Genomic DNA, 18,822 nt, shown 5'->3' with positions numbered 1-18,822 from the left:
TTCAAGGCAACCCCACACGATCCTCACACTCTGTGTCCATGCCCTTGTATGATCCCCTCCCCTTGCATGCGGGTGCTACCTGTGACTTGCTTCTAACCAGTAGAATATGGCAAAGGTGATGGAATATCATTCCCATGATATAACGTAGTCATGAAAATGACATTCTATCACCTTTACCATATTTTATTGGTCCGTTTTTTTAGCGGACTTGTTCTAAAAATTTTCTTTCCTGCTGGCATTGAAGAGGAGCCCTGGTGGTGCAGTGGTTAAGAGCTTGGCTGCTAACCGAAAGGTCAGCCGTTCAAATCCACCAGCCCTTCCTTGGAAACTCTATGGGGCAGCTCTACTCTGTCCTACAGGGTCACTATAAGTCGGAACTGACTTGATGGCAATGGGTTTGGTTTTCATTTTTGGTGTGGGCATTGAAGAAGTGCCATGTCAGGAAATCTATGTGGCAAGGAGTGCAAGTGGCCTCTAGCCTCCAGCCCACGAGAAGCCAGAGCCCTCAGTCCTACAACTGGAAGGAAATGAATTCATCAACAACCTGAATATGTTTGGGAGTGGACCCTTCCCTATTCGAGCCTCCAGCCTCACAGCCTTGACTGCAACCTGGCGAAGCACCTAGATAATCCATGCCTGACTCACAGAAACTGAGTGATAACAAGCGTGTGCTGTTTTAAGTCACTAAGTTTATGATGGTTTGTTATGGAGCCATAGAAAGCTAATATGGGGTGGGGTTGGGTGTGAAGAGAAGAAGAGAAGGGGGATCAATAGAAGCTAGTCTTAAGAAATCAATCGTAGGCCAGCAGGGAAGTTTCTTTCTCTTTGAGTTGCAGTTGTAGTCCAAAATTCTAGCTAAAGCCAACCTGTGTTTTCAGGTAGAATCTCTACAGATTTGAGCAGCGCAGCAACTATGAAAGGCCGCTTCTCACAGTCAAGCAACTTTTCCACAACATAAGCTTGAAGGGCTTGGGCTTCTCTTTTCCCTGAGCCAGTGACTACAATCAGCCTGATGCTTCCTAATTGACCTCCCGCCTCCTTGGTCTGCTCTGCGCTCGCTCTCCGGCACGACCACTGGGGCACTTCCTATCGGGCTGAAGACACAGTGGTGCCCAGCCCACCCGCATGCCTTCTCAGGGTGAACCCTCGCCCCACAGCACACACCAAGGCATTAAGAATTCCACCACTCGATTCCCTTCCCCCAGTATGAAAACCAGAACCATCCTCTCCAGAGCTGTATCCTTTGATTTCTCAGACCCAATTAGAGTTGGCAGGATTAAGCCTGCTCCATGCTGCTTAGTTTGTTTTATTTTGGGAAATATTTCCTGAGTAATCCATAAAAAAGTATGGGGGGTGGGGGGAAGAGCCAGAAAGACAGTAGGAAGTAAGAAGGGGGGCATTCTCCCCCGAGGCCATCAGCATCTCCCTCTGGCCTTGGCCAGTCTTTCTTCTGAGAGGATCAAGATGTGGTTGTTCTATGTGTGTGTGATCTTATCAGGAAAGGTGAGCCGATACCCACTCCCTGAGCACAAAACAATTTAGAAAAAATAAACTGTCAACACACGTGACAGAAACATGCTCATTTCATATAGATTTCAGTGTTCCCTCCCCCTCACCCCATTCAACCCCTTCTGGACTAGTCTCAACTGTAACTCATCAATCGCCAACATTTCAGATCTGCTCTTACCTACAACCTGGATAATCTGGGCCAGGAGGACGCCATCCGTCACATCTTGCTGGAGATCCTTGATGAGACGTTTGTGGCCTGATTTGGCTAGATAATGATTGGCCCAGTCCGTGTAGATCTGCAGGAAGGCAAACAGGCAACGTTAGGAAGCCAGTGGAACTCCATCCCTGGGTCTGAGGCAGCTGCCTCAGCCTGCCCGAGGCAGCCACTGTCTGGCCTGCGAGCTGTTGAGCCGTCGGGCCAGCCAGCACCATTAACATTCAGTGCATTGTGCCAGGCGGGCATTCAACTAACCATAGCTGGGAGCTAGCCTATTGAGAGATCTGCGTCAAGGCTCAGGGAAAGCTAAAGAAAGCTTCAAAACATGCAAAGGCCTGAATGGGGCAGGAGACACAGAACTAAACAGTCTGCTCCAGGCTGCTTTGAGGGGCTGTGGCTCAAAATGCAAGCTAAGTCTCCCCCCATCCCACCCCACCACCCCACCCCTTCTCATCCTTTTCTCTTTATGGAGAAAACGTATGGGGAAGTTACCACCCGACAGGCCTCTCTTAATGGGCCATTTCAGAGGAAGGAGAGCTATTGAGTAAGCCGAGTTCTCAGGAGCCTGGGTTCCTTGGAAAGAGGCAAAGTACTAAAACACAGAGCCCCTTCAATTACCCTTGTGTGAGTGGAGTTCTTTATGGCCGCACAATAATCTCCAATTTAATCTGTTTAATTTAAAAGCCAAGCATCATTTTCACTGTTGGGATTCTGTGAACAAAAACTAGCAAATTCCGACATCTTTAAATACAACACTGGTGAGAACAGCACCCTGGAAGGCGGAGGCAGGGTCACGATGGGAACAGGAAGCAGGCCTCTTGGGGAATATTATCAGACCTACTCCTCCTGGTCACGGAATCATCAGCACAAAACCCTGGGGGTGCAGTGGTTAAGTTCTATGGCTGCTAACCAAAAGGTCGGCAGTTCAAATCCACCAGGCGCTCCTTGGAAACTCTATGGGGCAGTTCTACTCTGACCAGTACGGTCACTATGAGTCAGAATCGACTCTACGGCATTGGGTTTTACTCTTCTCCGTCACTGAATTATTAGCACAAAAGATTATTTTCTTCCCAACAGGCCAACGAGCTCGAGAAAATGCTCTTCTGAAAACTTTCTCCCAAACCATCAAAAGCCAAAAACCTCCTCATCGATTCTGAGTTTTAAATTCCATGCATGAATATGTGCATGTGCGTGTTTATGTGCGTGTGTGTTAGGCTCTATGCATCAGAACCTTTTTTCCTCTTAGAGTGATACGGACAGACTACTGCTCAAAAGGAGAACTATCCCACCTCAACTGGGCCATCTATTAGTAGCAGCAGGTTTACATACTGATTGACATGACATTTCCACCAAAATGATTAGGTTTATCATTGCATCTCTACCAGTAGGTCTGCTCTGAGAATTCTACATGCCTCACACAGCAGCGGAGTCCCTGGGAGGTACAGATAGTTAATGTGCTTGGCTGCTAACAGAAAGGTTGGTGGTTTGAGTCCGCCCAGAGGCACCTCAGAAGAAAGGCCTGGTGATCTACTTTTGAAAAATCAGCCACTGAAACCCCAATGGAACACAGTTCTACACTGTCACACATGAGATTGCCATGAGACGGAGGCAACGCAATGACAACTCGCGTTTTAAAGTATTTTTGAAGAAAGAGATATACCTCAAGAATAGCCAGCTCCACCTCTGGGTAGGGGTGTGTTAGCATTTCAGTAGAGCTTCCCAACTAAGAGGGACTAAGAAGAAAGGCTTGGCTATCTGCTTCCAAAGCCAGCCAATGAAACCCTACGGATAACAACGGTCCTATCCACAGCCATTCAGGAATGGCACAGGACAAGGCAGCATTTTGTTCCACTGTGGAAGGGTCAGCCAAGAGTCAGGACTGACTCAATGGCAGCTAACACCACCACCACAATCCACACTGGAGCCCTTCGGTGATGCAAACAGTTAATGTGTTTGCTGCAAACCAAAATGCTGGAGTCCAACTAGAAGCACCTTGGAAGAAAGGCCTGGCAATCAGCTTCTGAAAAAACCACCCATTGAAAACCCTGTGGGGCACAGTTTTACTCTGCCACACGGGGGGGCACCATGAGTCAGAGTCAATTCAACAGCAACTGGTACTGGTTAGCACCTGACGGCCCTTTGAAACCCTGGCTGGAAGAGTTCGCCACCAGCCATGTCTGAGGGACCATAAAAACATTCCAAAGTTTAAAGCCCTATGCCTCAAGAACATCAGCTGAGATGAGAAGGGGACACAGACAGGGACACTACTGAGTGGGAGGTGACACTGGTGCTTCATCCTACTTCCTTCCTAGATGATTAAGGGTACTTGAGAATAGACGAATCTCCCTAAAACCAGCCTTCCTTGAGTCTACACAATCCAGCAAGAAGCTTAAGTTCTTTCAACAAGTGTGTACACACACACACACACACAATGTGGAGTTGTATTGAGGTCATGGAGGCATCACATACACCAGGGAGAAATTTTAACACCTATGTTGTTGTGTTGTAGTGCCGTCCAGTCAGTTCCGAGTCACAGCAACCCTATATATGACACAATGGAAGGCTGCCTGGTCCTCCACATCCTTATAACCCATTACTGCAGCTACTGTGTCAATCCAGCTCGTTGAGGGTTTTCCCCTTTTTTGCTGACCCTCTATTTTACCAAGCATGATGTCGTTCTCCCGGGACTGGTCTACAGTGGTCAGAAGTGGCTCTGTCAAAGTAAACCTCTCTACGTCATACTGTTTAAAACAAGAATTCTTCTCTCAGCTTTCATCCACATACACACCACTTCCAAATTAATCTTCCCCAAGCAGAGTGCTAATCTTATCACCTGCTCAAAAAAACCTTCAATCGTGCCCCACCTCCAACTGAGATGAAAACAAACTTCTCTCACAGTGATTCGGGGCAGTCTCATCAACCATCCTCTCTGCCCCAGAACGTACCCTACCCTTGCAGAGGCACTGTGTGTGTGGAAGTGGCTTTGCAAAGCGACAGAGTCAAGTTGGCCCTCAAACTGGCAAGTTAATTTCTATTTACTTAATCTTTCTGGACCTCAGTGTTATCCTCCATAAAAGAGGATTATACCAAATACAGGGCTGAAGCTGTCCAGCTATGATGGGGCCAAATCCAGCTGACCGCCTGTTTTTAGAAACAAAGCTTTATTAGCACACGGCCACACTCATTTGTTGTCTATGGCTGCTTTCACGCTACAAAGGCAGAGTTGAGTCCTTGTGACAGATATATCTTTGGTCCGTGAAGTCTCAAATATTTACTATTCGGCCCTTTACGGAAAAAGTTTGCCAATCTGTTTCATAAAGACAAAATGAGCTAATCTGCCTACACGTACCAAGTACTCCGTAGTAATGATTATTAACCTCAGGAAGACCAAACACACCTGGCACTTTCCCTTTTCCAAATGCATGCAACCCCCTCTGCCTGATGGTGCTCCTGCTACCCAATCTCCTTTTAGGGCCACCCTGCCTACCCTGCAAGACTCGGTTCAGATGCTAGTCCCTCCATGAAGTCACTCTTGGTTTCCTGATCCCACCCTCAGCTGCATATGATCTCAAGACCCCAGAAAACTGGTACACTGGTACCACCTCACAGCCATGGGCACACCCATCACCTCCCCACCACATTTTGGTAGAGACTGTGTCTTGCCCATCTTTGCATTCTGGCAGTCCCTCACTGGGGGGATGGTACATGGCACCAGTAATGGGTTGCTGGGTTGAGCTGAACAGAAAGAGCAAATCTTTGGGAAACGGATTACACTTGAGACTTAAATAATGTAGACTTTCAGCAGAATCCTCAGCCCTGAATCTCTTTACTGACTGAAAAGAGGAAGCAGCAGGAAAAATAAATCAGGACATAGCTGAAGTTCAGTAATCAGGGGCCAGTTAACAAGAGTCATTCATTATCCAAAGCTTCCCCCCTCCTCTCGTGCCTGCCCACAGTTGTCAACTTTTTGAAGAGGTGAATCACAGCAAACTATCTAGATTTCTTTTTAAAATCTGTTTTCAAGGGCAATGCTAAGACTCGACTAAAATGCAGCCTCATCTTCTTTTTCACTGTTCGGTAGCTCCTGCAATGAAAACCACTCTTTCAAGGAGTACCTTAAAAAATAAACTAGTAACATCCTTAGTCATCCAAGACAGATCATCAAAGATAGACTCCATCAGGTTCATTAACTCAGCAAAAATTGACCACCGTTTGTTTGAGAGATTTTAAATCAAGCCTTTCTGTCTTAGTTGCCCAGAAGTGATTTCTCCACAGCTTCTCATTTCCCAAAGTTTTGGAGACTCAGGTGCTGCCGTTGCTTTTTCCCTGGAGCCTATTGATACTTGATCCTGGTTTGACACAGGGAAGGCATCTGTGAACTTTCCATAGAAACTAACATGAAGAAGAAACTCAGAGTAAGAAAGACCAAAACCACATCACCACCCCCTACCTCAAATTACCAAATTGTTCCCAAGAAGGTTCTAGAATCATCTCACACTTGTATCGGAGAAGAAATTCCTGAGTGGATACAAAACAGTTAATGTACTAGAGGCTGCTAACCGGCAGGTTGGAGGAGGTTCAAGTCCACACAGAGGCCCCTCTGAGGAAAGTCCTGGCCATGTAATTCTGAAAATAAATCAACCACTGGACACCCTGTAGGGCACAGTTCTTCTCTGATACACATGGGGTCACCATGAGTTGGGGATAACTCAACGGCAACTGGTTTTATCGAAGGAGTCAGATGAATCGGCCGCTTTCCCACTCTGACCCCTCCATCTCAATTCATGTCTCTTCCAACCCCTCTAGCCCAAGACTCAATGGGACCAACCCCCAAGCTCCTAGAGAGCTCTGTGAGGGAAAGAGACTCCTGTCAAAGGCTTGAAGAGATAAAAGGGGGAAGGCAGGCAAAGACAGCTAAACAGTGAATTCATTTTGATTCACTTTATCATCCCTGACAGAATTTAAAGAAGTGTGTCATTTGTTTGCTTATAACTTCACATTGTTCCATATCAAACAGGCTGAAATCCAAGACGAGAAATTTTGACAGATCAGCTGAAGTAAAAAACCCGATTATTGGCTGTAACAACAAAGCTAGTAAAAAACCGCACTCTGCTAACATTGCTAAGTTTATACTGCAAAAACCAGAAAACCAAACCCAGTGCCATCGAGTCAATGCCGACTCATAGCGACCCTATAGGACAGAGTAGAACTGCCCCACAGAGTTTCTGAGGAGCACCTGGCGGATTCGAACTGCTGACCTTTTGGTTAGCAGCCATAGCACTTAACCGCTACGCCACCGGGGTTTCCGTTTATACTGCAATTAGCCCTCAAATGAAGCGGGATTGTACATTAAGTAAGAAATCCAAGAGAAATTTCACAAAACAACCACACCAAAAGTCCTGGAATGGAGCCAGAACAACTAAACTATAAATATGGGCCAATACGCCAGACAGCCTGATGGAGCCAGAAGAAATCAGATGGCATCAAGGCAGCAGTTCCAGGAGAAAGAAAATAAATAAAATGTATCTCAGAAGAAAATGCCAATTTGCAGATTAAAGTAGGCTGGTCATTTAGCATTTGAGGTGGTTTACAGTAGATTAATTATAAAGGGACTGCTACTGTTTGGTCTCAATTCAAGAAGCCTCATTATAGACTTTGGTCACGTTATCAATGTAACACCATTTCTATGACCAAACAGTATGTGGTTAAACGATTTAGATCTGATTGCTCTGAAGTACAAAAGCCATATTGCAACAACAGTATACAGTGTTCCCCTCATCCTTAAGTACCAAGAATCTCACTGATTATTCCACTATTCATACTTTTTAAAAAATTAAAACACCCTGCAGGTAGTCCCTGACTGTCTTAGTCATCTAGTGCTGCTATAACAGTAATACCGCAAGTGGATGGATTTAACAAACAGAAGTTTATTTTCTTACAGTAAAGTAGGCTAAAAGTCCAAATTCAGGGTGTCAGCTCCAGGGGAAGGCTTTCTCTCTCTGTCTGCCTTCTCATCAATCTTCCCCAGACTAGGAGCTTCTCAGACTCAGGGACCCCAGGCCTAACGGCTGTGCTCTGCTTCTGGCACTGCCTTCTTGGTGGAATGAGGTCCCCCTGTCTCTCTGCTCGCTTCTCTCTTTTATATCTCAAGAGATTGCCTCAAGACACAATCCAGTCTTGTAGGTTGAGTCCTGCCTCACTAACACAAGTGCTGCCCATCCTCCCTGATTAACATCACAGAGGCAGGATTTACAACATATAGGAAAATCACACAATACCGGAATCACAGCTGGGCCCAACTGATCCACACATTTTTGGGGGGACGTAATTCAATCCATGACACTGATGACGTATTCGAGTTACAAGGAACTGCACTTATGACTCTTTTCCTTAGTAATATGTGCTATATACAATGTTGCAACTAGTAATTTGCTGATGTTATCATTCTCATGCCAACCCCCAAAGACAAATAAAGATTGGATTTATAAAGATGCTGATAAGAAAAGGCAAAAATAATGAAAAAAAAAAAATGAAGGATTCAACTTATGTCAGAACCAATGAGGGAGTCATTGGAATGGAACCCCATCATAAGTCAGGGACGACCTGTATTTGTTATCAAAGGAGCCCTGGTAGTGCAGTGGTTAAAGTGCTCGACTGCTAACCAAAAGATAGGAGGTTTGAACCCACATCAGGAGAAAAATGTGGCAGTCTGTTTCCGTAAAGATTTACAGCCTTGGAAACCCTCTGGGGCACCTCTGCTCTGTCTTATAGGCTCTCTCTGAGTTGGAATTGACTTGATGGCAATGGGTTTTAACAGGTTATTTGTTATCAAGGCAAAGGTGGTGACACATTCATTGACTTTTTCATCCTCAGTATCTAGGAAGGTATGTGGTACCTACCCCACAGGTGTCACCACATGTCCACATAAACTTTTAATTGCATAGGATAGGGGGTGGGGAGAACTGAAATTAGCTGGTGACTCTTTCACAGTCCCCTCTGTAATATGCCCTCCTCTAACTGTAGACCCTGCCTTGTGAATGAGAACCACTACCCATATTGCACCATCTAATTTACCCTCTCTGGGCTGGCTTGCATTCCTCATTCTTGACATTAGCCAGTCAGCCAGTGTTCACGGAGGGCCATTCCCTGCCTCACACAGGGCTCAGTACAGGGAATCCAGAGGTGACAGGACATTGTTCACGTTCCAGGAGAGGCCAAGGAGAGAGCAGACAAATTCTACAACCTCTAACTTTGGTAAAGGGTAAGACAGTATACAATGCTGGGGAAGTCAGGACAACTTGACCAAGGCAAGGTCATAGAAGCTTCATAGACACATCCAAACTCCCTAAGGGACCGAATTACTAATACTAGCTCAATTGGTATAACATAGTTCATAAAGAAAATGTTCTACATCCTACATTGGTGAGTATGGGGTCTTAAAAGCTTATGAGAGCAGCCATCTAAGATACTCCACTGGTTCCAACCCGTCTGAAGCAAGGGAGAATGCAGAAAACCAAAGACACAAGGGAAAAATTAGTCCAAAGGACTAATGGACCACAACTACCACAGCCTCCACCAGAGTGAGTCCAGCACAACTAGATGGTGCCTGGCTATCACCACTGACTGCTCTGACAAGGATCACAACATAGGGTCCTGGACAGAGCTGGAGAAAAATGTAGAACAAAATTCTAACTCACAAAAAATGACCAGTCTTAGTGGTCTGACAGGGACTGGTGAAACCCCAAGAGTACGGCCCCAGGCACTCTTATAGCTCAGTAATGAAGTCACTCCTGAGGTTCACCCTTCAGCCAACGATTACACAGGCCCATAAAACAAAACTAGACTAAATGAGCACACTAGCCCAGGGGCAAGGACTAGAAGGCAGGAGGGGACAGGAAAGCTGCTAATGGGGAACCCAAGGTCAAGAAGGGGAGAGTGCTGACACGTTGTGGGGCTAGCAACCAATGTCACAAAACAATATGTATATAACCTGTTTACTGAGAAACTAATGTGCTCTGTAAACCTTCATTTAAAGCACAATTTAAAAAAACTACAACCTCAGTGCCAGCAAAGGGCTCTGAACAAACCACTGGCCCTGACAGAAGGGGGTTCAGGTTCTGGAGGAAAGTTTTCAAAAGATGACGACATTTCAGAGAGTCCCAGAATGGATGGGATTCCCCGAGCAACTCTTGGGGCTTGTTACACCATGGGTCCCCCTTTATAACTGCCAGTCTGGTGTGCTTTTTAAGTTCTAATGTCTGGTGTTGAAAGTCTTATGTGCCTTCCCTCACTGTCCTATTCAGCCTTCATATTTCAATTTAAAGGTCACTTCCTAGGGGAAAATTTTCCCGAGCATCTTCATTCTCCCTACCCTCAGCCTCTAGACGGTATTGGGCTTCCTTGTTATATGTTATCATGGTTTCCACATATTTTCTTTTATACCATGTATCGAATTTATGATTAACTCTTATTTGTGTAACTATCTGTTGAATGTCTGTCTCCCCCACTGGTCTAGAAGCTCCAAAAGAGCTGAGGCCATGTGCTATCTTGCTTATCACTGTATCTCAGCACTAACACAGTGCCTGACACACAGTAAACCTCAAGAAGTGCTTGCTGACTGACTAAATGGATGATTGCAGAGACACATGAATGAGCTCTGTCTTATTGCTGCTCCCGTGCCTGGTCGTAGCAATCCCTTTGCATTTCTTACTCTGACATTAGAAACTATACGGGTTAAAACTGGGTATAGAGTAAGAGCAAATACAGTTCAATCAAGAGCCTCGATGGGAACTTTTCCATCAAGGAATATACACAAGGACTTGTGTGGCACCCCTTTCAGCTGCTCCAAGGTTTAGTGGGAAAGGCGTTTTGGGTCTTAGTTGGTGTCTGGCCAGGTGAGGTTGTTAGTAAGCTAGTCTCCAGGAGCACTAAGATGTGATGGGTTCTGTATTCCCACCTGAGCACACATGGAAAGAACAGGGCATCACCAGTCCCTGCTCCTGACATAGGTTTTGTAACATGGTTAACATGAACTTATTTATACCAACAGGTATAAATCCCTTTCTGCATCCAGAAGATAGTAATGTGGGAGAGGGGTGTAGAGGGAGGGAAGGAGCTAATTGCTGGTTTATCCCTTATTGTTAGCAGTAATCTACTTGCCTGCATAACCGGCAAAGATACACCCAGATACCTGCCCACATGCGTGCCTTTATTTCAAGTGGATGCACACACACGTACATACACACAGAGCAAGTGACTAGTCAGAGTGGGAAGGCTCACTGTTAATCTGGATTTCCATCCTTCTCCCAGCCTGGCAAGGAGCCCTGATGGTGCAATGGTCAAGCACTTGGCTGCTAAACTAAAAGTCAGTGGTTTAAACCCACCAGCAGCTCCTCGGGAGAAAAGACCTGGTGCTCCTGTAAATACAGCCTAGGAAATCCTATGGGGCAGTTCTACTCTGTCCTATAGGGCCACCATTGAGTCGGAATCAACTTGACAACACACAGCAACAGCAGCAACACCCATCCCGCCACCATCCTTACTCCTACTATGCCTCTGAAGATCAAGTTAGATGAGTTGCTGAGGGATGTGGGTGTGCACGCATGCCTTAGTGCACTGAGCCAACATCGCCTGAATGCCTGTCACGTGCTGGGCTCTGATCTTGCTTCAGTCTTGCATAGGATTAAAAAAAAAAAAAAAAAAACTACCGCTTGCCAAATGTCTATAGTGAGTTGATTAACAACCAGCTCACAATTTTCCTGGGTATTTAACCATCGATACTCCTGAGCCAGTACAAGCCTGCTCTAGAATACTACTATGTGTGTGTATTTTATATATATGGCTTTTTAACACCCACTGTGAGATGGGTCCTGCTACTGAGAACTATCTCACAGCAAAGTACCACTTACCAGTACCTGTTGCATGCTTTGTACTATGAGTGGTCTAGGAGGTATGAGACATCATCCTGATTCCATGGGCTTTATGGTTTAGTTAGTGAAGTCTAACAGGTTCATTCACCCATCACATCTCCATTCATCCATCTATCTCCTCATTTAATCATTCATTGATCTTTTCATTCACCCATGCATCCATATGCCCATCCATCTGAACATTCACCTGTCTGTCCTCCCAGGTCTCCCTCCCTCACTACTTCTGTTTCCCTGCCTGCCTTCTTTCTTTCCACCCATTCATCCATCAACCCACCCACCAGTAAGTCACAGTTGTCTGTTTATTGAGGCCCTGTAGTCAGGCGTTGTGCTTGTGATTCAAATATGTATAAAACTTATTCTGTTCTTTTGAGATGTTCCTAACTGACTAACGAAGAGAGATGTGAATAGTTAGCTATATATATCTATATAGCCATGGTAAAGGCATGTGCAAAGTGCTTTGGGAGGCAAGAAGGAACAAACAATTCTGTGTTGAGAGGGGGTAAGTGGGCCGAGATGGCTTTACAGAGAATGACATTAACCTGGATTTTAAGTGATCAAGTAGGCATTTACCAGGTGTTGAGGATGGAGAAACCACTGCAGGCAAAGAGAACTGTGTCTGCAAAGGCAAGAACCGGGGAGCTGCGGCATAGAGGGCAGCTTTAATTGTAAGTGCCTAGGATTTCAGAAAAAGGAGAAGCCTGGCAGTCAGGATTGGCTTCTAAGGGAAGAAACATTCTACTAAGTGGAGGGTTTGAGGGAAGACACGCCAGACCAGAGAGTCCACCAGCAGACGCAGTGGGATAAAGCAGCATGGAGCTTGTGGCATGATGGGTGTCTCTGATTAACTTGAAGTGATTTGTGGGTGAGATATGGAAGCAAGGCAGGAAACGACACTAACATTTAAAGGTACAACCTATGTGCCAGGCCTTGTGCTAAGCACTTCACATTCTCCTTTAGTCCTCGTAAGAGAGCAATGAGGCAGCCTGATTATTATCCCATTCTACAGATGTGGAAGCTGAGGCTCAGAGAATGGTGGTTCGCCCAAGGTCACAAAGACTCAGAATACTCTATGTCCAAACATGTGTGGGGTCCTTCAGATCTAATGTCTCACTTTATCCACTCAACAATGCTGAGAAGAAGAAACAGACTCAGAAAGATGAAGCAACCTGCCAGAGGTCACCCAGGGCACCGTGGGGCCAAAAGTTCGGAGAGCCTGCCTGGAAAGCTAAGCTGAGGCATTTGAGCTGGATGCTGTAGACCGAGAAACACTATTACTGGTATCACTTTACCTGCAGTCTGCAGATGAGGGGGCTGCAGATCTCACAGGACTGGATGGAGGCTAATACTTAAATTGTGGGTTTGAATGGCTGCTCTCCCTGATCCTTGAGATGAAGCCAGAGAGACCTGCGATACTGTCCAGGTTGTCACCAGTTCCTCAGGTGTGACCACCCTGCCAGGCAGCTCTAAAAGGCTCTTGTTGCGTTTTGGAATGTTTGCCATCAAAGAGCATGTGAGCGGAAGGTAGTACTGTAGAGAGCGGGGACCCAATTTTATTCAAAAACAACCAGTGATAAGTGGTTAAAGCACTCAGCTGCTAACGAAAAGATCGGAGGTTTGAACTCCCCAGGCACTCCATGGGAGGAAGACGGGGCAGTTTGCATCCATAAACATTTACAGCTTTACAAAGAAGTTTCCTCAACACAACCAAACACTTCGAAAAGGCCAGAGTAGCAGGGACAGGGGTCTGGGAACCATGGTTTCAGGGGACATCTAGGTCAACTCACATAACAAAATGTATTAAGAAAACATTCTGCATCCCACTTTGGTGAGTGGCATCTGGGGTCTTAAACACTAGCAAGTGGCCATCTAAGATGCATCAATTGGTCTCAACCCACCTGGAGCAAAGGAGAATGAAGAACACCAAAGACACAAGGTAAGTATGAGCCCAAGAGACAGAAAGGGCCACACAAACCAGAGACTACATCAGCTTTAGACCGGAAGAACTAGATGGTCCCTGGCTACCACTGATGACTGCCCTGACAGGGAACACAACAGAGGATCCCTAATGGAGACTAACCATGGGATGCAGACCTCAAATTGTCATAAAAAGACCAGACTTAATGGTCTGACTGAGACTGGGGGGACTCTAGAAGTCATGGCCCCTGGACCCTCTGTTAGCCCAAGACTGGAACCATTCCCAAACCCAACTCTTCAGACAGGGATTGGACTGGACTATAAGACAGAAAATGATACTGGTGAGGAGTGAACTTCTTGGCTCAGGTAGACACACGAGTCTATGTGGGCAGCTCCTGTCTGGAGGGGAGAAGAGAAGGCAGAGGGGGACAGGAGCTGGTTGAAAGGACATGGGGAATACATGGTGAAGAGGAGAAGTGTACTGTCTCATTAGGGGGAGAGCAGCTACGAGTACACAGCAAGGTGTGTATAAGTTCTTGTATGAGAGACTGACTTAATTTATAAACTTTCACTTAAAGCACAATAAAAATATAAGAAGATTGGTAGCTTTAGAAGCCCTATGGGGCAGTTCTACTCTGTTGTATAGGGTTGCTATGAGTCGGAATTGACTCGACAAGTAGTGGGTTTGGCTTTTTAGTTTGGCTTTATTTGATTTTCCAGGGAGGCCCTAGGGACACCTGGAGACACGTTTCACAGCTATGACAGGTGGTACCAGTGGGGCCAGGCTGCCTGGGTCACATGGAGCCTCACCTTTATTAGCTGTGTGACCTTGTGCAGGCTATTTTGCCTTCCAGAACCTCTGTTCTCTAATATGTGAGATGGGCGTGACCATTTAACAAATATTTAATAAGCGCCTACCACCAGGCACTAGTCTAAACATTTGGAAAAACACAGTAAGGAAAACAGGATTCTGGTCCTCCAGGAGCTGTTACTCTAGTATGGAGAGACTGTAGATGATATCATAGGTATGAAACACCTGACGCACAGCAGACCCTCAACAGAAGTACATACCCTTCACGCGTAAGTGGTGGTGCTCAAGTGAGGAAATGAATGGGAAAGTTCTTTGTATTCTGTGAAGTGTGGCGCAGAGTGTTCTGATCTCCTGCGGCCTGGCCCAGGAGAAGAGAACGGCAAGAAGTGAGGATCTTAAGCCTCAAAAATGGGTTAACCCAAGGTGTAGAGTAAGCTGGTACCTCCATGCTCAACCTTAAGGCAGCAGCAGTCCGTCCCGGCACGTTTACCTGCCCCGTTTATTTTTCTAAAGACACCATTTCAAAATCTCTGGAATTGCACAGCACACCCACCTGTGGCTTGTTCATGTTCCCAACAGACAATGCCACCATTGTGTGGCTGTGGGGCCACTCCCAGCACAGGCCCAGCATGGGGTCCCAGGCCAGTCTTGTGCCACTTCAGACTGGAGGGTCTGAGGGACTCAAAGCCCTTAGAGTTTCTCTATTTGGCTACAGCCCATGACGGTAACTCATGTTATACTGGCATTTTTATATTTGTTATAGTGACAATGTTGTGAAATGTGTTTGCCTGGTGCTTTGGTGACATGGGATAGTGTTAGCCTCCTCGAATGTTAGTCTGGCTCTGTTCCTAGGGTTTAGAGAAGGTGTCACTGTGACGGCTATTGTCCAATAAGCCTTGCTCTCACTGCTTTTCCCACACTGCCATAGCACTTGGCCCTTTGTGGCTGGTGGTTCCCGCATAGGCCCCTCAGTGGCAGTGTAGCGTCATCAGGATCCAGAGTCACTGCTATCAAGCCCTGCTTGTTGTGTGACATTAGGAAAGTCACTTCACTTCTCAGAGCCTGTTCCCTTACCTGGAAAAAATACCTTCCTCACAGGTAAATTGAAGGAAATTAAAGGAGTTAATTTTTTATAAAGTGTTCACAATTGCATCTTAAGTGGTTGTCTGCATGGTAATTAATCATAGCTAACATTTTTTTTTTTAATATACTGAGAAGGAGCCCTGGTGGCACACTGGTTAAGCGCTCAGCTGCTAACCACCAGCAGTTTCAAGGCAGAAAGATGTGGCAGTCAGCTGCTATATAGATTTACAGCCTTGGAAACCCTACAATGCAATTCTACTCTGTCCTTAAGGGTTGCTATGAGTCGGAGGTGACTCATTTTGAACATATTGAGCACTAACTATGTGCCCGGCATTGTTCTAAAACCTTTAGATTATCTCATTTCAGTCTCACAATAATCTGAAATAGTCATCAATGCATTTCGTTTTACAGATGAAACTGAGGCTCAGACAGTTTAAGCAACTTGCCCAAGATCACTGTGCTGGGAAGTGACTGAGCCATGTCTGGAACCTAAGTGGCTTGATTCTACCAGGTGTTCTCTTAAAAGAAGGTAACATCCAAAACTCATCACTTCCTAATATCATCACTACATTTTACTATAACCTACACTCTTGAGGTTATTTCCCTTTATCGTGTCTGTATGGTGGGAATACTACACAGTGATGTGCTACTACTGCTCATCTCTTCCCAGCTCTGCCTTCAGCAATGCCATGTTGGATGAGGGACGTCAGCCTTGGTGGGAGGATTCATGCCGTGGAAATCAGCGAATACTACCTATCGGGCTTTTTTCCTTGGAGAGCCAATTGCTTAAAGCCATTGCACACAAACAGGTGAGGCTCCCCATGGTCAGCGAGATTTCTTTCTTTGTTATGTAGGACGGTGGGTATGAGAATACAAATTTGGAGAGTAGAGACAGAGCTAAAATGTTTTGCATGAGAAAAAAAGAATTCAGGGACAGAGGTACAATGGAGACCTGGGAAGACTGGGAAGCAGAGAGGCTGAGTGTATATGTGTGTGTGTCTTGGAGACAAGATGGAAGGCCATTTAATGAACTTGTATAGGATGTAAACTCTCACCTATGAAAACGTCAATAAAATCTATATTCTTTCTGGTGCTTTCTAGGGCAAGTGGAATTCTTCTTGGGAATGCCAAGAGGTGCCAAGTCCTGCTTCCTGTGTAAGGGGGCAGGAAAGAGTGAGCTGCAGCCGCGATTAGGTTACTCCCGGTTATGAGAGTCATCGGGATGTATTAACAGGGCCAGGCGGGTAGATGGTGAGCTCATAGTATCCTTTTGCAGCACCTGGCAGGGTAATCGTCATTCAGCACTTGCTCAAGGAATGCTGGCTAAAAGGCACTCTTGGCTTCCTCAGTTTTGGCACTGGCCTCCCAAACACAGTCCTTAAGCTGCCCAGCCCCTCCCACACCACCCACACTGACTCTGCCGCCCACCAAGGTGTCCCAACTGGACCTGGCCATGGTGCTCCCCCGTCCCGGGCATTGTCTTTGCCTGACCTGGGTGATAGAAGCTTACCTGATCCATGTCCCACTCCATCAGGGCTTGTTAGGTCCCAGAGAAGCAGCACCAGCAGCGAATGGCTCGGTGAGTCACTGTTCCCAGTTAACATTTACATTTTCAATGGTGTCCTCAATGCTCTAACCCCAAGAGACTGATGGGAGGAAATGCAATCACTCTGGCAGGTCTGGGAGAGGCTTCTTTTTTAATGGTAAAAGCTTTTTTGTTTTGTTTTGTTTGGGGTTGTTAGGGCCATTCAGAGCTCAGCAGGTACATAGCTATATAGCTATATTCGCTGTACATTGCTTATTAAAATTCACAACACCCAAGGCAGTCAGCGTGCACTTATTTGAGGATGCTCCCCTACCCAGGAAACCTGAGTAGCAGATGGCAGTTTAAGGATTTCCCCTGGAGCAGATGGGTCAGGTTTCTCTCGAAGATTACGCATCGGCCTGATTTATCAAGGAGAACCATATCCAGAGAGCACCCCAAGCATGGAGTTATGTATGATGGGGTGTGATCAAAGGCAGGGCAAAAGCAAGGTAGTAGGGTCCACGTCTAGTTTCTCCTGGAGCAATAAGTAGATGGAAGAGTTTGGGGCCATGGAAAACATTTGGAGTAGCATGGCTTCTTCTTATGTCTCCACTTCCAAGCTGGTTGGCACAGAAGAGGTAATTTGCATGAATGTCCCTGAATTCTATTTTAGTAATAAGGATAAAATACCATGTGGTGGTCAGAAGAGTGAAGGCAGGTCTGGGATCAAGTTCTGGGATGAGATCGGGGATCAACTGATAAACACACACAGGTGAGACAGATTACTTACTCTTCCCTCTCCCCACTGTCAGGGAGGTTTCTTTGTTTATTATGTAGGACGGTGGGTAAAAGAATGCAAATTTGGAGAGGAGAGAGAGCTCAAATATTTTGCATGAGAAAAAGAGAATTCAAGGAGAGAGGCTTTACCTCTGACATTTATACAAATCCAGGCAAGTCACTCACACTCCTGTAGCTCAGCTTCTTTGTGTGTACAATGGAAATAATAATAGTACCTAATGCACAGACAGACTTTAAGGATTGAATGAGAAAATGTTTTTTTTAAAAAAAAAAAAAAAAAACCATAATGCACCACTGGGCACAAACATGTAGATGCTTGTGAAAGGGTAGATCCAGGGCTGCCAAACGGTTGGCTCCAGAGCTACATCCGGGCATCTGACATCCTCATAAATGGGCAGAGAGGCACAGGCGCTGTCATGCCGTTTGTGGGAAAACTGTGTAGCAAAGGCTTTAAAAACAAACAAACAAACCCTGGATGGCATTTCCCAGCAGTGGCTGATGCTGTCCTGCCCTAGGAACACACTACCCTGCTCCTTCTTGAGTTGGGAACCCCATTCCTTTCTTAGCAACCCCACGGCCAAGAGACTTGGCCACAGTGGAGAGGCCGTTGTGCCTCGGGCCCTTTTCCAGCCCAGATGTCAGAGCTCTCAGGCCTGGGGCATCTAGGGCTTTTTGTGTTTTGTTTTACAACAAGGTTTTACTAGAAGACTACCAGATACCAAGCTGGCACCCAGGAAAGAAGGGGCATCTCACTACTCAGGGACAACCTAGCCCAGAGCTTTAAAAAGTACAACAAGTACAAAGATACTATTTATTCTACAAAGCCCTGGAAAATGTCCCAATTGATTCATCTCAAACTCGGAGAGAAGAATAATAAAGTCCTAACAACAATGCTGTCTTGCATTTGCAGTGCTTACAATTTGTAAAGCTCTTTTGTAGACACAATTTAATCTGAGCCTTACCACAGTTCTGGGAAATGAGAGGCAGCTCATATTCTCCCCATTAGATAGATGAGGAAAGTGAAATCTCACTTGGA

At 45.9% G+C, this 18,822-nt stretch overlaps 1 protein-coding gene across 8 annotated transcripts in view; it reads right to left on the bottom strand.

Moving 5' to 3' along the window:
• Window positions 1-18,822, bottom strand: part of NAV2 (neuron navigator 2) — a 451,696-nt gene that overhangs the window by 301,882 nt on the left and 130,992 nt on the right. For all 8 annotated transcript variants that reach the window (XM_049890692.1, XM_049890693.1, XM_049890694.1 and 5 more), the window contains exon 2: window positions 1,688-1,805. In XM_049890692.1, coding sequence (XP_049746649.1) covers window positions 1,688-1,805 — 118 coding nt within the window. The remainder of the gene's footprint in view (window positions 1-1,687; window positions 1,806-18,822) is intronic.

Source organism: Elephas maximus, chromosome 7, assembly GCF_024166365.1.
Source record: "Elephas maximus indicus isolate mEleMax1 chromosome 7, mEleMax1 primary haplotype, whole genome shotgun sequence".
NCBI classification, from domain to species: domain Eukaryota; kingdom Metazoa; phylum Chordata; class Mammalia; order Proboscidea; family Elephantidae; genus Elephas; species Elephas maximus.
The sequence above is the reverse complement of the archived record's forward strand: the minus strand, read 5'-3'. Positions and strand labels throughout refer to the sequence as shown.